The sequence below is a fragment of the Petromyzon marinus genome, unplaced genomic scaffold (assembly GCF_048934315.1).
Source record: "Petromyzon marinus isolate PM22_M1 ecotype Great Lakes invasive population unplaced genomic scaffold, UKy_Petmar_22M1.pri1.0 PM_Scaffold_42, whole genome shotgun sequence".
Classification (NCBI taxonomy): domain Eukaryota; kingdom Metazoa; phylum Chordata; class Hyperoartia; order Petromyzontiformes; family Petromyzontidae; genus Petromyzon; species Petromyzon marinus.
This window is the reverse complement of record NW_027423413.1, coordinates 462,532-484,718: the sequence shown is the minus strand read 5'-3', so window position 1 is coordinate 484,718 and position 22,187 is coordinate 462,532. Positions and strand designations below refer to the sequence as shown.

The 22,187-nt window shown below is 51.3% G+C and overlaps 1 protein-coding gene across 1 annotated transcript in view; it reads left to right on the top strand.

The window, feature by feature from the left end:
* The window catches only part of LOC142923326 (uncharacterized), a 48,897-nt gene that overhangs the window by 15,725 nt on the left and 10,985 nt on the right, over positions 1-22,187 (top strand). The window contains exon 4 of the mRNA XM_076064394.1: positions 1,291-1,367. Coding sequence (XP_075920509.1) covers positions 1,291-1,367 — 77 coding nt within the window. The remainder of the gene's footprint in view (positions 1-1,290; positions 1,368-22,187) is intronic.

Below are 22,187 nucleotides of genomic sequence, written 5' to 3'. Positions count from 1 at the left end.
GTGGTGATACCGGTAGTGGTGGTGGTGATACAGGTAGTGGTGGTGATACAGGTGGTGATGGTGATACAGGTAGTAGTGGTGGTGATACAGGTAGTGATGGTGGTGATACAGGTAGTGGTGGTGGTGATACAGGTAGTGGTGGTGATACAGGTAGTGGTGGTGATACAGGTGGTGATGGTGACGATGGTGGTAGTGGTGGTGATACAGGTGGTGATGGTGATACAGGTAGTGGTGGTGATACAGGTAGTGGTGGTGGAGATACAGGTAGTGGTGATGGTGATACAGGTGGTGGTGGAGATACAGGTAGTGGTGATGGTGATACAGGTGGTGATGGTGATACAGGTAGTGGTGGTGATACAGGTAGTGGTGGTGATACAGGTGGTGGTGGTGGTGATACAGGTAGTGGTGGTGATACAGGTAGTGGTGGTGATACAGGTGGTGATGGTGACGATGGTGGTAGTGGTGGTGATACAGGTAGTGGTGGTGATACAGGTGGTGATGGTGATACAGGTAGTGGTGGTGGTGATACAGGTAGTGGTGGTGATACAGGTAGTGGTGGTGATACAGGTAGTGGTGGTGATACAGGCGGTGGTGGTGGTGATACAGGTAGTGGTGGTGGTGATACAGGTAGTGGTGGTGGTGGTGGTAGTAGTGGTGGTGATACAGGTGGTAGTGGTGGTGATACAGGTAGTGGTGGTGGTGATACAGGTAGTGGTGGTGATACAGGTGGTGATGGTGATACAGGTAGTGGTGGTGATACAGGTGGTGGTGGTGATACAGGTGGTAATGGTGGTGGTGATACAGGTAGTGGTGGTGATACAGGTAATGGTGGTGATACAGGTGGTGGTGGTGATGGTGATACAGGTAGTGGTGGTGATACAGGTAGTGGTGGTGATACAGGTGGTGACGGTGGTGGTGGTGGTGGTGATACAGGTAGTGGTGGTGGTGATACAGGTGGTGGTGGTGGTGGTGATACAGGTAGTGGTGGTGATGATACAGGTGGTGGTGGTGATGGTGATACAGGTAGTGGTGGTGATACAGGTAGTGGTGGTGATACAGGTAGTGGTGGTGGTGATACAGGTAGTGGTGGTGATACAGGTGGTGGTGGTGATACAGGTAGTGGTGGTGGTGATACAGGTGGTGGTAGTGGTGGTGATACAGGTAGTGGTGGTGATACAGGTAGTGGTGGTGATACAGGTGGTGGTAGTGGTGGTGATACAGGTAGTGGTGGTGATACAGGTAGTGGTGGTGATACAGGTGCCTCTATTTCTTTGTCTGGGATCTCCACAGGCCACAGAGAGTCGCTGTCGAAGCGAACAGCGGCACGTTGCTCGCCGTCCGGGCAGCACGCAGATTGCGTTTACGAGGTGAGTCGAATTTCTTGGTCTCTCTCTGACGCTACAGAGACCCACAGAGACCCACAGACACCCACAGAGACCCACAGAGACCCACAGAGACTCACAGACACCCACAGACACCCACAGAGACCCACAGACACCCACAGACACCCACAGAGACCCACAGAGACCCACAGACACCCACAGAGACCCACAGAACCCACAGACACCCACAGAGACCCACAGACACCCACAGACACCCATAGAGACCCACAGACACCCATAGAGACCCACACACACCCACAGACACCCAGACCCACAGAGACCCACACACACCCACAGACACCCACAGAGACCCACAGAGACCCACACATACCCACAGACACCCACAGACACCCACAGAGACCCACAGACACCCAGGCCCATAGAGACCCACAGACACCCAGGCCCATAGAGACCCACAGACACCCACAGACACCCAGACCCACAGAGACCCACAGACACCCAGACGCATAGAGACCCACAGAGACCCCGACCCACAGAGAACCACAGAGACCCACAGACAGCCAGACCTACAGAGACCCACAGACACCCACAGAGACCCACAGAGACCCACATACACCCAGACCCATAGAGGCCCAGACCCATAGAGACCCACAGAGACCCACAGACACCCAGACCCATAGAGACCCACAGAGACCCAGACCCATAGAGACCCACAAAGACCCAGACCCACAGAGACCCACAGAGACCCAGACCCACAGAGACCCACAGAGACCCACAGACACCCAGACCCATAGAGGCCCAGACCCATAGAGACCCACAGAGACCCACAGACCCATAGAGACCCACAGAGACCCAGACCCACAGAGACCCACAGACACCCATGCTCATAGAGACCCACAGACACCCAGACCCACAGAGATCCACAGAGACCCACAGAGACCCATACTCATAGAGACCCATCGATCCCCGCTCACGGCCAACACCATCGGTGACGATTATCTGAACCGGTCCTGCGCCTGCCCTAGATCGACTCAGCCTCAAATGAGTTGCTGGTGCAGCGGTGTGTGGTGAACATGGCCACTGGGGAGACAAAGGCGGCCGGGCTTGGTGCTGTGTTCCACAGTGGCCTTCATTAGGGGCTCGCTAACAGCACTTGCCCCTACAGCCCTGCTAGAGGCTACCTGGGGGAGCTTTGTCTGTGCGTGGTGTGTGTATTACATAGACACTGCTGCTGCTACTCGCTAGCTAACAGCACTTGCCCCTTCAGCCCTGCTAGAGGCTACCTGGGGGAGCTTTGTCTGTGTGTGGTGTGTGTAGTACATAGACACAGCACTTGCCCCAGCAGTCTGTAGAGGCTACACGGGAAGCGTGGGGGTCTTTGTCTTTGTCTTTGCCGTTCTTGCAGAACGTGGAGGGCACGAGGCGATGATAGAAGCATGGGGCCCACTCACCTACCCCACTCACCTACCCCACTCACCCCCACTCACCTACACCACTCACCTACACCACTCACCTACCCCACTCACCTACCCCACTCACCTACCCCACTCACCTCACTCACCTACCCCACTCACCTACCCCACTCACCACACTCACCTACCCCACTCACCACACTCACCTACACCACTCACCTACCCCACTCACCTACCCCACTCACCTACCCCACTCACCACACTCACCTACCCCACTTACCTACCCCACTCACCACACTCACCTACCCCACTCACCTACCCCACTCACCACACTCACCTACCCCACTCACCTACCCCACTCACCACACTCACCTACCCCACTCACCTACCCCACTCACCTACCCCACTCACCTACCCCACTCACCTCACTCACCTACCCCACTCACCTACCCCACTCACCTACCCCACTCACCTACCCCACTCACCTACCCCACTAACCTACACCACTCACCACACTCACCTACCCCACTCACCTACCCCACTCACCTACACCACTCACCTACCCCACTCACCTACCCCACTCACCTACCCCACTCACCTACCCCACTCACCTACCCCACTCACCTACACCACTCACCACACTCACCTACCCCACTCACCTACCCCACTCACCTACCCCACGAACCTACCCCACTCACCTACCCCACTCACCTACACCACTCACCCACACCACTCACCCCACTCACCTACCCACTCACCTAAACCACTCACCCCACTCACCCCACTCACCTACCCCACTCACCTACTCCACTCACCTACCCCACTCACCTACCCCACTCACCTACCCCGCTCATCTACCCCATTCACCTACCCCACTCACCCCACTCACGTACACCACTCACCACACTCACCTACACCACTCACCACATTCACCTACCCCACTCACCCCACTCACCTACCCCACTCACCTACCCCACTCACCTACCCCACTCACCCCACTCACCTACACCACTCACCTACCCCACTCACCTACCCCACTCACCTACCCCACTCACCTCACTCACCTACCCCACTCACCTACCCCACTCACCACACTCACCTAGCCCACTCACCACACTCACCTACACCACTCACCTACCCCACTCACCTACCCCACTCACCTACCCCACTCACCTACCCCACTCACCTCACTCACCTACCCCACTCACCTACCCCACTCACCACACTCACCTACCCCACTCACCTACCTCACTCACCACACTCACCTACCCCACTCACCTACCACACTCACCTACCCCACTCACCTACCCCACTCACCACACTCACCTACCCCACTCACCTACCCCACTCACCTACCCCACTCACCTACCCCACTCACCTCACTCACCTACCCCACTCACCTACCCCACTCACCTACCCCACTCACCTACCCCACTCACCTACCCCACTAACCTACACCACTCACCACACTCACCTACCCCACTCACCTACCCCACTCACCTACACCACTCACCTACCCCACTCACCTACCCCACTCACCTACCCCACTCACCTACCCCACTCACCTACACCACTCACCACACTCACCTACCCCACTCACCTACCCCACTCACCTACCCCACGCACCTACCCCACTCACCTACCCCACTCACCTACACCACTCACCCACACCACTCACCCCACTCACCTACCCACTCACCTAAACCACTCACCCCACTCACCCCACTCACCTACCCCACTCACCTACTCCACTCACCTACCCCACTCACCTACCCCACTCACCTACCCCGCTCATCTACCCCATTCACCTACCCCACTCACCCCACTCACGTACACCACTCACCACACTCACCTACCCCACTCACCCCACTCACCTACCCCACTCACCTACCCCACTCACCCCACTCACCTACACCACTCACCCCACTCACCTACACCACTCACCCCACTCACTCACCCCACTCACCTACCCCACTAACCTAAACCACTCACCCCACTCACCCCACTCACCTACCCCTCTCACCCCACTCACCTACACTACTCACCCCACTCACGTACTCCACTCACCCCACTCACCCACCCCACTCACCCCACTCACTCACCCCACTCACCCCACTCACCTATCCCACCCACCTACCCCACTCCCCCCACTCACCCCACTCACCCCACTCACCTTACCCACTCACCCCACTCACCCCACACACCTACCCCACTCACCCCACTCACCTACCCCACTCACCCCACTCACCCCACTCACCCACCCCACTCACCCCACTCACCTACCCCACCCACCTACCCCACTCCCCCCACTCACCCCACTCACCTACCCCACTCACCCCACTCACCCCACACACCTACCCCACTCACCCCACTCACCTACACCACTCACCCCACTCACCTACCCCATTCAGCCTACTCACCTACCCCACTCACCCCACTCACCCCACTCACCTCACTCACCTCACTCACCTACCCCACTCACCCCACTCACTCCACTCACCCCACTCACCCCACTCACCCCACTCACCTACCCCACTCACTCCACTCACCCCACTCACCCCACTCACCCCACTCACCTACCCCACTCACCTACCACACCCACCTACCCCACTCACCCCACTCACCCCACTCACCTACCCCACTCACCCCACTCACCTACACTACTCACCTACACCACTCACCACACTCACCTACACCACTCACTCCACTCACCTACATCACTCACCCCACTCACTCACCCCACTCACCTACCCACTCACCCCACTCACCTAAACCACTACCCCACTCACCCCACTCACCTACCCCACTCACCTACCCCACTCACCCCACTCACCAACACCACTCACCTACACCACTCACCCCACTCACCTACACCACTCACCCCACTCACCTACACCACCACCCCACTCACTCACTCCACTCACCTACCCACTCACCTAAACCACTCACCCCACTCACCCCACTCACCTACCCCTCTCACCCCACTCACCTACACCACTCATCCCACTCACGTACTCCACTCACTCCACTCACCCCACTCACCTACCCCATTCACCCCACTCACCCCACTCACCCACCCCACTCACCCCACTCACTCACCCCACTCACCCCACTCACCTACCCCACCCACCTATGCCACTCCCCCCACTCACCCCACTCACCCCCACTCACCTTACCCACTCACCCCACTCACCCCACACACCTACCCCACTCACCCCACTCACCTACCCCACTCACCCCACTCACCCCACTCACCTCACTCACCTACCCCACTCACCCCACTCACCCCACTCACCCACCCCACTCACCCCACTCACCTACCCCACCCACCTACCCCACTCCCCCCACTCACCCCACTCACCCCACTCACCTACCCCACTCACCCCACTCACCCCACACACCTACCCCACTCACCCCACTCACCTACACCACTCACCCCACTCACCTACCCCATCACCCTACTCACCTACCCCACTCACCCCACTCACCCCACTCACCTCACTCACCTCACTCACCTACCCCACTCACCCCACTCACCCACTCACCCCACTCACCCCACTCACCTACCCCACTCACTCCACTCACCCCACTCACCCCAATCACCTACCCCACTCACCTACCCCACCCACCTACCCCACTCACCCCACTCACCCCACTCACCTACCCCACTCACCCCACTCACCTACACCACTCACCTACACCACTCACCACACTCACCTACACCACTCACCCCACTCACCTACATCACTCACCCCACTCACTCACCCCACTCACCTACCCCACTCACCCCACTCACCTAAACCATTCACCCCTCTCACCCCACTCACCTACACCACTCACTCCACTCACCTAAACCGCTCACCACACTCGCCCCACTCACCTACACCACTCACACCACTTAATCCACTCACCCCACTCACCTACCCCACTCACCCACTCACCTACCCCACTCACCCAACTCACCTACCCCACTCACCTACCCCACTCACCACACTCACCTACCCCACTCACCTACCCCACTCACCTACACCACTCACCTACCCCACTCACCTACCCCACTCACCTACCCCACTCACTACCACACTCACCACAGTCACCACACTCACCTACCCCACTCACCTACCCCACTCACCTACACCACTCACCTACCCCACTCACCTACACCACTCACCACACTCACCTACCACACTCACACACTCACCACACTCACCTACCCCACTCACCTACCACACTCACCTACCCCACTCACCTACCCCACTCACCTACACCACTCACCTACACCACTCACCACACTCACCTACCCCACTCACCTACCCCACTCACCTACCCCACTCACCTACACCACTCACCACACTCACCTACCCCACTCACCTACCCCACTCACCTACCCCACTCACCTACCCCACTCACCTACCCCACTCACCCCACCCTAACACTACCACTGACCTACACCACTCACCCCACTCACCTACACCACTCACCCCACTCACCTACACCACTCACCCCACTCACCTACACCACTCACCCCACTCACTCACCCCACTCACCTACCCCACTCACCTAAACTACTCAACCCACTCACCCCACTCACCCCACTCACCTACCCCTCTCACCCCACTCACCTACACCACTCACCCCACTCACGTACTCCACTCACTCCACTCACCCCACTCACCTACCCCATTTCATCACCACTCACCCACCCCACTCACCCCACTCACTCACCCCACTCACCCCACTCACCCACCCCACTCACCCCACTCACCTACCCCACCCACCTACCCCACTCCCCCCACTCACCCCACTCACCTACCCCAATCACCCCACTCACCTACCCCAGTCACCCCACTCACCTACCCCACTCACCCCACTCACCTATACCACTCACCCCACTCACCTACACCACTCACCCCACTCACCTACCCCACTCACCCCACTCACCCCACTCACCTACGCCACTCACCCCACTCACCTACACCACTCACCCCACTCACGTACTCCACTCACTCCACTCACCCCACTCACCTACCCCATTCACCCCACTCACCCACCCCACTCACCCCACTCACTCACGCCACTCACCCCACTCACCCACCCCACTCACCCCACTCACCTACCCCACCCACCTACCCCACTCCCCCACTCACCCCACTCACCTACCCCAATCACCCCACTCACCTACCCCAGTCACCCCACTCACCTACCCCACTCACCCCACTCACCTATACCACTCACCCCACTCACCTACACCACTCACCCCACTCACCTACCCCACTCACCCCACTCACCCCACTCACCTACGCCACTCACTCCACTCACCTACACCACTCACCCCACTCACCTACCCCACTCACCCCACTCACTCACCTCACTTCACCTACCCCACTCACCTACCCCACTCACCCCCACTCACCTACGCCTCACGCCACTCACTCACATCACTCACCTATGCCACTCACCCCACTCACCTACCCCACTCACCTACGCCACTCACCCCACTCACTCACCTCACTCACCTACCCCATTCACCCCACTCACCCCACTCACCCACCCCACTCACCCCACTCACCTACCCCACCCACCTACCCCACTCCCCCCACTCCCCCCACTCACCCCACTCACCTACCCCACTCACCGCACTCACCCCACTCACCCCACTCACCTCATTCACCCCACTCACCTACCCCACCCACCTACCCCACTCCCCCCACTCCCCCCACTCACCTCATTCACCTACCCCACTCACCCCATTCACCTACCCCACTCACCCCACTCACCTTACTCACCCCACTCACCCCACTCACATCACTCACCCCACTCACCTACCCCACTCACTCCACTCACCCCACTCACCCCACTCACCTACCCCACTCACCTACCCCACTCACCTACCCCACTCACCCCACTCACCTACACCACTCACCTACACCTCTCACCACACTCACCTACACCACTCACCCCACTCACCTACATCACTCACCCCACTCACTCACCCCACTCATCTACCCCACTCACCCCACTCACCCCACTCACCGCACTCACCTACACCACTCACCCCACTCACTCACCCCACTCACCTACCCCACTCACCTAAACTACTCACCCCACTCACCCCACTCACCCCACTCACCTACCCCTCTCACCCCACTCACCTACACCACTCACCCCACTCACGTACTCCACTCACTCCACTCACCCCACTCACCTACCCCATTCACCCCACTCACCCACACCACTCACCCCACTCACTCACCCCACTCACCCCACTCACCCACCCCATTCACCCCACTCACCTACCCCACCCACCTACCCCACTCCCCCCACTCACCCCACTCACCTACCCCAATCACCCCACTCACCTACCCCAGTCACCCCACTCACCTACCCCACTCACCCCACTCACCTATACCACTCACCCCACTCACCTACACCACTCACCCCACTCACCTACCCCACTCACCCCACTCACCCCACTCACCTACGCCACTCACCCCACTCACCTACACCACTCACCCCACTCACGTACTCCACTCACTCCACTCACCCCACTCACCTACCCCATTCACCCCACTCACCCACCCCACTCACCCCACTCACTCACCCCACTCACCCCACTCACCCCACCCCACTCACCCCACTCACCTACCCCACCCACCTACCCCACTCCCCCCACTCACCCCACTCACCTACCCCAATCACCCCACTCACCTACCCCAGTCACCCCACTCACCTACCCCACTCACCCCACTCACCTATACCACTCACCCCACTCACCTACACCACTCACCCCACTCACCTACCCCACTCACCCCACTCACCCCACTCACCTACGCCACTCACTCCACTCACCTACACCACTCACCCCACTCACCTACCCCACTCACCCCACTCACTCACCTCACTCACCTACCCCACTCACCTACCCCACTCACCCCACTCACCTACGCCACTCACCCCACTCACTCACATCACTCACCTATGCCACTCACCCCACTCACCTACCCCACTCACCTACGCCACTCACCCCACTCACCTACCCCACTCACCCCATTCACTCACCTCACTCACCTACCCCATTCACCCCACTCACCCCACTCACCCACCCCACTCTCACCCCACTCACCTACCCCACCCACCTACCCCACTCCCCCCACTCCCCCCACTCACCTCACTCACCTACCCCACCCACCCCACTCCCCACCCCACTCACCTACCCCACCCCACTCACCTACCCCACCCACCCCACTCACCTACCCCACCCACCCCACTCACCTACCCCATTCACCCCACTCACCCACCCACTTACCCCACTCACCTACGCCACTCACCCCACTCACCTACCCCATTCCACCCCACTCACTCACCTCACTCACCTACCCCATTCACCCCACTCACCCCACTCACCCACCCCACTCACCCCACTCACCTACCCCACCCACCTACCCCACTCCCCCCACTCCCCCCACTCACCCCACTCACCTACCCCACTCACCGCACTCACCTACCCCACTCAACCCACTCACCTACACCACTCACCCCACTCACTCACCTCACCACCTACCCCATTCACCCCACTCACCCCACTCACCCACCCACTCACCCCACTCACCTACCCCACCCACCTACCCCACTCACCCCACTCACCCCACTCACCCCACTCACCCCACTCACCTACCCCACTCACCTACCCCACTCACCCCACTCACCTACCCCACTCACCTACCCCACTCACCCCACTCACCTACCCCACTCACCTACCCCACTCACCCCACTCACCTACACCACTCACCTACACCACTCACCACACTCACCTACACCACTCACCCCACTCACCTACATCACTCACCCCACTCACTCACCCCACTCACCTACCCCACTCACCCCACTCACCTAAACCACTCACCCCACTCACCCCACTCACCTACCCCACTCACCTATACCACTCACCCCACTCACCTACACCACTCACCCCACTCACCTACCCCACTCACCCCACTCACCCCACTCACCCCACTCACTCCACTCACCCCACTCACCTACACCACTCACCCCACTCACCTACCCCACTCACCCCACTCACTCACCTCACTCACCTACCCCACTCACCTACCCCACTCACCCCACTCACCTACGCCACTCACCCCACTCACTCACCTCACTCACCTATGCCACTCACCCCATTCACCTACCCCACTCACCTACGCCACTCACCCCACTCAGCTACCCCACTCACCCCACTCACTCACCTCACTCACCTACCCCATTCACCCCACTCACCCCACTCACCCACCCCACTCACCCCACTCACCTACCCCACCCACCTACCCCACTCCCCCCCACCCCCCCACTCACCCCACTCACCTATCCCACCCACCCCACTCACCTACACCACTCACCCCACTCACCCCACTCACCCCACTCACTCCCACTCACCCCACTCACTCCACTCACCCCACTCACCCCACTCACCCCACTCACCTACCCCACTCACTCCACTCACCCCACTCACCCCACTCACCCCACTCACCTACCCCACTCACTCCACTCACCCCACTCACCCCACTCACCCCACTCACCTACCCCACTCACCTACCCCACTCACCCCACTCACCTACACCACTCACCTACACCACTCACCACACTCACCTACTCCACTCACCCCACTCACCTACATCACTCACCCCACTCACTCACCCCACTCACCTACCCCACTCACCCCACTCACCTAAACCGCTCACCACACTCACCCCACTCACCTACACCACTCACCCCACTCACCCCACACACCTACCCCACCCACTCCACTCACCTCACTCACCCCACTCACCTACCCCACTCACCCCACTCACTCCACTCACCTACCCCACTCACCCCACTTAATCCACTCACCCCACTCACATTACCCCACTCACCCCACTCACCTACCCCACTCACCCCACTCACCCCACACACCTACTCCACCCACTCCACTCACCTCACTCACCCCACTCACCTACCCCACTCACCCCACTCACTCCACTCACCTACCCCACTCACCCCACTCACCTACCCCACTTACCCCACTCACCCACCCCAATCACCCCACTCACCTACCCCACCCATCTACCCCACTCACCCCACTCACCTACCCCACTCACCCCACTCACCTACCCCACTCACCCCACTCACCCCACTCACCCACCCCACTCACCCCACTCACCTACCCCACCCATCTACACCACTCACCCCACTCACCCCACCCACCCCACTCACCCCACTCACCTACCCCACTCACCCCACTCACCCCACACACCCCACTCACCTACCCCACTCACCCCACTCTCCCACCCTACTCACCCCACTCACCCACCCCACTCACCCCACTCACCTACCCCTCCCACCTACCCCACCCACCCACCCCACCCTCACCCTGCCCACCGACACGGCCACCCGTGCAGGTCGGTTCACTCTCTAGCGACAGGCACGTGCAGCTCACAGAGACACACAGAGACCCACAGAGACCCACAGAGACACACAGAGACCCACAGACTCATAGAGACCCACAGAGACACACAGACACCCACAGAGACCCACAGAGACACACAGACACACACAGAGACCCACAGAGACACACAGACACCCACAGAGACCCACAGACTCATAGAGACCCACAGAGACACACAGAGACACACAGACACCCACAGAGACCCACAGACTCATAGAGACCCACAGAGACCCACAGAGACCCACAGAGACACACAGACACCCACAGAGACCCACAGACTCATAGAGACCCACAGAGACACAGACCCACAGAGACACCCAGACCCACAGAGACCCACAGACTCATAGAGACCCACAGAGACACACAGACTCATAGAGACCCACAGACTCATAGAGACCCACAGACTCATAGAGACCCACAGAGACACAGACCCACAGAGACACACAGACACCCAGACCCACAGAGACCCACAGACTCATAGACACCCACAGAGACCCACAGACACCCACAGAGACCCACAGAGACACACAGACTCATAGAGACCCACAGAGACCCACAGACTCATAGAGACCCACAGAGACCCACAGACACCCACAGAGACACACAGACTCATAGAGACCCACAGAGACACACAGAGACCCACAGACACCCACAGACTCATAGAAACCCACAGAGACACACAGACACCCCCAGAGACCCACAGACTCATAGAGACCCACAGAGACACACAGACACCCACAGAGACACACAGACTCATAGAGACCCACAGAGACACAGACCCACAGAGACACACAGACACCCACAGAGACACACAGACTCATAGAGACCCACAGAGACACACAGACACCCACAGAGACCCACAGACTCATAGAGACCCACAGAGACACACAGACACCCACAGAGACACACAGACTCATAGAGACCCACAGAGACCCACAGACACCCACAGAGACCCACAGAGACACACAGACTCACAGAGACACACAGACACCCACAGAGACCCACAGACTCATAGAGACCCACAGAGACCCACAGACACCCACAGAGACCCACAGAGACACACAGACACCCACAGAGACCCATAGACTCATAGAGACCCACAGAGACACACAGACACCCACAGAGACACACAGACCCATAGAGACCCACAGAGACCCATAGAGAACCACAGAGACCCACAGACCCATAGAGACCCACAGAGGCCCACAGAGACCCAGACCCACAGAGACCCACAGAGACACACAGACACCCAGACCCATAGAGACCCACAGACTCTGTTACAATGTCTACACAAGTTGCATAACCTGTTAAGCCCTCTATAGACGTTGTAACAGAAGAAACACATGAAACATCGCACTATTTAGAACTATATACAACAAGGGTGAAGTTACATAACATTCCATGCCCTGTATAGACATTGTAAGAGTGGCTATCGGTTAAACACCACGCACTTTTGAACTATATATAACAGGAAAGTTACGTAACAGGCCATGCTCTGTATACACATGTGGTGAGAGTGGCCATATCTTAAACAATACACACAATTTAGAACCATATCCTGTACAATAAATGCAAAGTAATATAAAATAGCACGTCTTTTATATATATAAACATTATAACAGTGGCTACACATGAAACACCATGCAATTGTAAGAACTATATACAGCACTGTACAATAAAAGACATTACAACAGAGGCTGTACCGTTAATAAAAGTACCAATACTTTAAACACCACACACTCATAGAGAACCACAGAGACACACAGACACCCACAGAGACACACAGACACCCACAGAGACCCACAGAGACACACAGACACCCACAGAGACACACAGACACCCACAGAGACCCACAGAGACACACAGACACCCACAGAGACACACAGACACCCACAGAGACACACAGACCCATAGAGACCCACAGAGGCCCACAGAGACCCACAGAGACCCACAGAGACCCATAGAGACCCACAGAGACACACAGACACCCACAGAGACACACAGACACCCACAGAGACCCACAGACACACAGAGACCCACAGAGACCCACAGAGACACCCAGACCCACAGAGACACACAGACTCATAGAGACCCACAGAGACACACAGACACCCAGACCCATAGAGACCCACAGACACCCAGACTCTCTGTAAACAGATAAAAGTTAGGTAACTTTATGAGACCTCCTTTGCCAGAAACAAGATATAGGAATAGGTTTTACCCTTTTAACTGGCACAAAAAACTGACACCTTTATACAAGGCATCATGTTTGCAATAACCACAACACAAGCAGTGGCGTCTTCTGGTCCAACACCAGTGGAGACTAAAGGGCTCTAAGAAAAGCCGTCTCTGGTGTGGACCAATCAAATTCAAGGACAGTGCCAATATTATTATTATTATTATCAGAGTTGTCTTTTTTGTTTGCATTTTGACTGCTTGTGTTGTGGTTATTGCAGACACGATGCCTTGAATAAAGGTGTCAGTTTCGGTGCCAGTTAAAAGGGTAAAACCTATTCCTATATCTTGTTACTGGCAAAGGAAGTGTCATAATGTAAAGGCTCACCCCGAGCACCTCAATACTCTGATGGTGCGCTGTTTTTGAGTTGTACGCCTTGTGGCATCTTCTGGTCCAACACCAGTGGAGACTAAAGGGCTCTAAGAAAAGCCGTCTCTGGTGTGGACCAATCAAATTCAAGGACAGTGCCAATATCATTATCAGAGTTGTCTCTTTTTGTTTGCATTTTGACTGCTTGTGTTGTGGTTATTGCAGACACGATGCCTTGAATAAAGGTGTCAGTTTTTTTGTGCCAGTTAAAAGGGTAAAACCTATTCCTATATCTTGTTTCTGGCAAAGGAGGTCTCATAATGTAAAGGCTCACCCCGAGCCCTCAGTACTCTGATGGTGCGCTGTTTTTGAGTTGTACGCCTTGTGGCGTCTTCTGGTCCAACACCAGTGGAGACTAAAGGGCTCTAAGAAAAGCCGTCTCTGGTGTGGACCAATCAAATTCAAGGACAGTGCCAATATTATTATTATCAGAGTTGTCTCTTTTTGTTTGCATATTTATATTGATAATATTATTATCAGAGTTGTCTTTTTGTTTGCATTTTGACTGCTTGTGTTGTGGTTATTGCAGACACGATCCCTTGAATAAAGGTGTCAGTTTTTGTGCCAGTTAAAAGGGTAAAACCTATTCCTATGTTAGGTCACTTGCCAAGCCCTGTGTAGAGACTGTAACAGTGGCTGCAGTGCTACCTGGGTGCACGCCGCTTTGGGATGCGTCGAATTTGGTACACGCCGTGTTTTGACGAGGGAAAAACACGTCTTGGGGTATGACGCCTTGGGGTATGACGTCTTGGGATAGGACGTCTTGGGATATGACGTCTTGCTTGGGGTATGACGTCTTTCTTGGGATACGACGCCTTGCTTGGGGTATGACGTCTTGGGATACGACGTCTTGCTTGGGGTATGACGTCTTGGGGTATGACGTCTTGCTTGGGGTATGACGTCTTGCTTGGGATATGACGTCTTGCTTGGGGTATGAAGCCTTGCTTGGGGTATGACGTCTTGGGGTATGACGTCTTGCTTGGGGTATGACGCCTTGCTTGGGATATGGCGCCTTGGGATATGACGTCTTGCTAGGGATACAACGTGTTGGGATACGACCTCTTGGGATATGACGTCTTGGGGTATGACGTCTTGGGGTATGACGTCTTGCTTGGGGTATGACGCTTTGCTTGGGGTATGACGTCTTGGGATAGGACGTCTTGGGATATGACGTCTTGCTTGGGGTATGACGTCTTGGGGTATGACGTCTTGCTTGGGATACGACGCCTTGCTTGGGGTATGACGTCTTGGGGTATGACGTCTTGCTTGGGGTATGACGTCTTGGGGTATGACGTCTTGCTTGGGATACGACGTCTTGCTTGGAGTATGACGTCTTGGGATACGACATCTTGGGGTATGACGTCTTGGGGTATGACGCCTTGCTTGGGGTATGAAGCCTTGCTTGGGGTATGACATCTTGGGGTATGACGTCTTGCTTGGGGTAAGACGTCTTGCTTGGGATATGACGTCTTGCTTGGGGTATGACGTCTTGGGGTATGACGTCTTGTTTGGGGTATGACGTCTTGGGATATGACGTCTTGCTTGGGATATGACGCCTTGCTTGGGTATGACGTCTTGGGGTATGACGTCTTGCTTGGGATACGACGTCTTGCTTGGGGTATGACGTCTTGCTTGGGGTACGACGTCTTGCTTGGGGTATGACGTCTTGCTTGGGATACGACGTCTTCCTTGGGGTATGACGTCTTGCTTGGGGTATGACGTCTTGCTTGGGGTATGACGTCTTGGGGTATGACGTCTTGCTTGGGGTATGACGTCTTGCTTGGGGTATGACGCCTTGCTTGGGGTATGACGTCTTGCTTGGGGTATGACGCCTTGCTTGGGATACGACGTCTTGGGGTATGACGTCTTACTAGGGATATGACGTCTTGGGGTATGACGTCTTGCTTGGGGTATGACGTCTTGCTTGGGGTATGACGCCTCGCTTGGGATACGACGTCTTGGGGTATGACGTCTTGCTTGGGGTATGACGTCTTGGGATACGACGTCTTGGGGTACGACGTCTTGGGGTACGACGTCTTGGGATATGACGTCTTGGGGTATGACGTCTTGGGGTATGACGCCTCGCTTGGGGTATGACGTCTTGTGATATGACGTCTTGGGGTATGACGTCTTGGGATATGACGTCTTGGGGTATGACGTCTTGCTTGTGATACGACGTCTTGGGGTATGACGTATTGTGATATGACGTCTTGGGATATAACGTCTTGGGGTATGACGTCTTGGGATATGACATCTTGCTTGTGACACGACGTCTTGCTTGTGACGTGACGTCTTGGGGTATGACGTCTTGTGATATGACGTCTTGGGGTATGACGTCTTGCTTGTGACACGACGTCTTGCTTGTGACACGACGTCTTGGGGTATGACGTCTTGGGGTACGACGTCTTGGGGTATGACGTCTTGTGACACGACGTCTTGCTTGCTAGAACTTGTCTGTGTCGGGATGATTCTCCTCGTCCCCGCGTTCACGACTGAGTCAAAGCGCGGCTCCTCAGCCTGCCTGTACATCTCGTTCAGTGCACGAGCCCCTTGCCGTGCCACTCTCCGTCAACTTTCACGAGTTTCCTCGTCATGTTAACGCCTCTCGGCAACGTGAAGTGACGTTACAATTTGTCTTAAATTCGTTTTCATCTGTTCGTGCATTCAGTTTTAATTTTACGTATGCATTTTTAGTACTAAGTAGTGTCTAAATGAGTTAATACAGCACCATTAATGTATAATATGCCGTGTAAAATATTATTTCTTATACTCTGGAACGGATCCTTTTGCTGTATTTCCTGTGGGTAAATTTCGTTTTGTGTTCGTCATTTTGGGTATAAGTCCTCCCTTCTGTAACGAATTAGCGACGTACAGCGAGGTACCGCTGTATGTTAAACATCGCACTATTTAGAACTAAATACCATAAGGGTGAAGTTACGTAACATTCCATGCCCTGTATAGACATTGTAACAGTGGCTATCGGTTAAACACCACGCACTATTGAACTATATATAACAGAAAAGTTACGTAACAGGCCATGCTCTGTATATACATGTGGTGAGAGTGGCTATATCTTAAACAGTACACACACAATTTAGATCCATATACTGTACAGTAAATGCAAAGTAATATAAAATAGCACGTCTTTTATATATAAACATTATAACAGTGGCTACACATGAAACACCAGACAATTGTAAGAACTATATACAGTACTGTACAATAAATGCAAAGTTTGATAAAAGAGCAAGCCCTGTATACATTATAACAGAGGCTATACCTTTTGATTTAAAGCTTTCGTGACTGCAGGGATTCATATTCTTGGTTCTTTCGGTAAAGTCACCACGTTGAAGGGAAACAATAAAACAATAAAATAAAAATATAAACCAATAAAATTCTCACGACGTTTCGAGTGCAACACAAGCAATCATCATCAGGTGTGAAAACCACACCTGATGATGATTGCTTGTGTTACCTGTAGCTAACTTGATTCTGAATAAAATATATAATTCACTTTATATCTGTAGCTAACTTGATTCTGTCTAAAATATAGAAATCACTATGTACCTGTAGCTAACTTTATTCTGACTAAAATATAGAATTCACTTTGTACCTGTAGCTAACTTGATTCTGACTAAAATATAGAATTCACTTTGCATCTGTAGCTAACTTGATTCTGTCTAAAATATAGAATTCACTTTGTATATTCACCTAACTTGATTCTGACTAAAATATAAAATTCACTTTGCTCCTGTAGTTAACTTGATTCTGACTAAATATAGAATTCACTTTGTATATTCACTAACTTGATTCTGACTAAAATATAGAATTCACTTTGTACCTGCAGATAACTTGATTCTGACTAAAATATAGAATTCACTTTGTACCTGTAGCTAACGTGATTCTGACTAAAATATAGAATTCACTGTGTACCTGTAGCTAACTTGATTCCGACTAAAATATAAAATTCACTTTGTACCTGTAGCTAACTTGATTCTGTCTAAAATATATAATTCACTTTGCTCCTGTAGCTAACTTGATTCTGTCTAAAATATAGAATTCACTTTGTACCTGTAGCTAACTTGATTCTGTCTAAATATAGAATTCACTTTGTAACTGCAGATAACTTGATACTGACTAAAATATAGAATTAACTTTGTACCTGCAGATAACTTGATTCTGACTAAAATATAGAATTCACTTTGTACCTGCAGATAACTTGATACTGACTACAATATAGAATTCACTTTGTATATTCACTAACTTGATTCTGACTAAAATATATATTTCACTTTGCACCTGTAGCTAACTTGATTCTGACTAAAATATAGAATTCACTTTGTCCCTGTAGCTAACTTGATTCTGAATGAAATGTAGATTTCACTTTGTATCTGTAGCTAACTTGATTCTGACCAAAATATTAAATTCACTTTGTACCTGTAGCTAACTTGATTCTGACTAAAATATATAATTCACTTTGTACCTGTAGCTAACTTGATTCTGTCTAAAATATAGAATTCACTTTGTACCTGTAGCTAACTTGATTCTGACTAAAATATATAATTCACTTTACTCCTGTAGCTAACTTGATTCTGACTAAAATCTAGAATTCACTTTGTCCCTGTAGCTAACTTGATTCTGACTAAAATATAGAATTCACTTTGTCCCTGTAGCTAACTTGATTCTGACTAAAATATATAAATCACTTTGTAACTGTAGCTAACTTGATTCTGACTAAAATATAGAATTCACTTTGCATCTGTAGCTAACTTGATTCTGACTAAAATATAGAATTCACTTTGTACCTGTAGCTAACTTGATTCTGACTAAAATATAGAATTCACTTTGTACCTGTAGCTAACTTGATTCTGTCTAAAATATAGAATTCACTTTGTACCTGTAGCTAACTTGATTCTGACTAAAATATATAATTCACTTTACTCCTGTAGCTAACTTGATTCTGAATAAAATCTAGAATTCACTTTGTCCCTGTAGCTAACTTGATTCTGACTAAAATATAGAATTCACTTTGTCCCTGTAGCTAACTTGATTCTGACTAAAATATATAAATCACTTTGTAACTGTAGCTAACTTGATTCTGACTAAAATATAGAATTCACTTTGCATCTGTAGCTAACTTGATTCTGACTAAAATATAGAATTCACTTTGTACCTGTAGCTAACTTGATTCTGACTAAAATATAGAATTCACTTTGTACCTGTAGCTAACTTGATTCTGACTAAAATATAGAAATCACTTTGTACCTGTAGCTAACTTGATTCTGACTAAAATATAGAAATCACTTTGTACCTGTAACTAACTTGATTCTGACTAAAATATAGAATTCACTTTGCATCTGTAGCTAACTTGATTCTGACTAAAATATAGAATTCACTTTGCTCCTGTAGCTAACTTGATTCTGAATAAAATATAGAATTCACTTTGTACCTCCAGCTAAGTTGATTCCGACTAAAATGTAAAATTCACTTTGTACCTGTAGCTAACGTGATTCTGACTAAAACATATCATTCACTTTGTATCTGTAGCTAACTTGATTCTGACTAAAATATAGAATTCACTTTGCTCCTGTAGCTAACGTGAGTCTGACTAAAATATAGAATTCACTTTGTAACTGTAGCTAACTTGATTCTGACTAAAATATAGAATTTACTTTGTACCTGTAGTTAACTTGATTCTGACTAAAATATAGAATTCACTTTGTACCTGTAGCTAACTTGATTCTGACTAAAATATAGAATTCACTTTGTACCTGTAGCTAACTTGATTCTGACTAAAATATAGAATTCACTTTGTACCTGTAGCTAACTTGATTCTGACTAAAATATAGAATTCACTTTGTACCTGTAGCTAACTTGATTCTGACTAAAATATAGAATTCACTTTGTACCTGTAGCTTACTTGATTCTGACTAAAATATAAAATTCACTTTGTATCTGTAGCTAATTTGATTCTGACTAAAATATGAAATTCACTTTGGATCTGTAGCTAACTTGATTCTGACTAAAATATAGAATTCACTTTGTACCTGTAGCTAACTTGATTCTGACTAAAATATAGAATTCACTTTGTACCTGTAGCTAACTTGATTCTGACTAAAATTTAGAATTCACTTTGTACCTGCAGCTAACTTGATTCTGACTAAAATATAGAATTCACTTTGTACCTGTAGCTAACTTGATTCTGACTAAAATATAGAATTCACTTTGCTCCTGTAGCTAACTTGATTCTGACTCTAATATAGAATTCACTTTGTACCTGTAGCTAATTTGATTCTGACTAAAATATATGATTCACTTTGTACCTGTAGTTAACTTGATTCTGTCTAAAATATAGAATTATCTTTGCATCTGTAGCCAACTTGATTCTGACTAAAATATAGAATTCACTTTGTACCTGTAGCTAACGTGATTCTGACTAAAATATAGAATTCACTTTGTACCAGTAGCTAACTTGATTCTGACCAAAATATAGAATTCACTTTGTACCTGTAGCTAACTTAATTCTGACTAAAATATAGAATTCACTTTGCACCTGCAGCTAACTTGATTCTGACTAAAATATAGAATTCACTTTGTACCTGTAGCTAACTTGATTCTGACTAAAATATATAATTCACTTTGCACCTGCAGCTAACTTGATTCTGTCTAAAATATAGAATTCACGTTGTACCTGTAGCTAACTTGATTCTTACTAAAATATATAATTCACTTTGTATCTGTAGCTAACTTGATTCTGACTAAAATATGGAATTCACTTTGTACCTGTAGCTAACTTGATTCTGACTAAAATATAGAATTCACTTTGTACCTGTAGCTAACTTGATTCCGACCAAAATATAGAATTCACTTTGTACCTGTAGCTAACTTGATTCTGACTAAAATATAGAATTCACTTTGCTTCTGTAGCTAACGTGAGTCTGACTAAAATATAGAATTCACTTTGTACCTGTGGCTAACTTGATTCTGACTAAAATATAGAATTCACTTTGTACCTGTAGCTAACTTGATTCTGACTAAAATATAGAATTCACTTTGTATCTGTAGTTAACTTGATTCTGACAAAAATATAGAATTCACTTTGTATCTGTAGCTAACTTGATTCTGACTAAAATATAAATTAACTTTGTACCTGTAGCTAAGTTGATTCTGACTAAAATATAGGATTCACTTTGCATCTGTAGCTAACTCGATTCTGAATAAAATATGTGAATTCACTTTGCTCCTGTAGCTAACTTGATTCTGACTAAAATATAGAATTCACTTTGTATCTGTAGCTAACTTGATTCTGTCTAAAATATAGAATTCACTTTGTATCTGTAGCT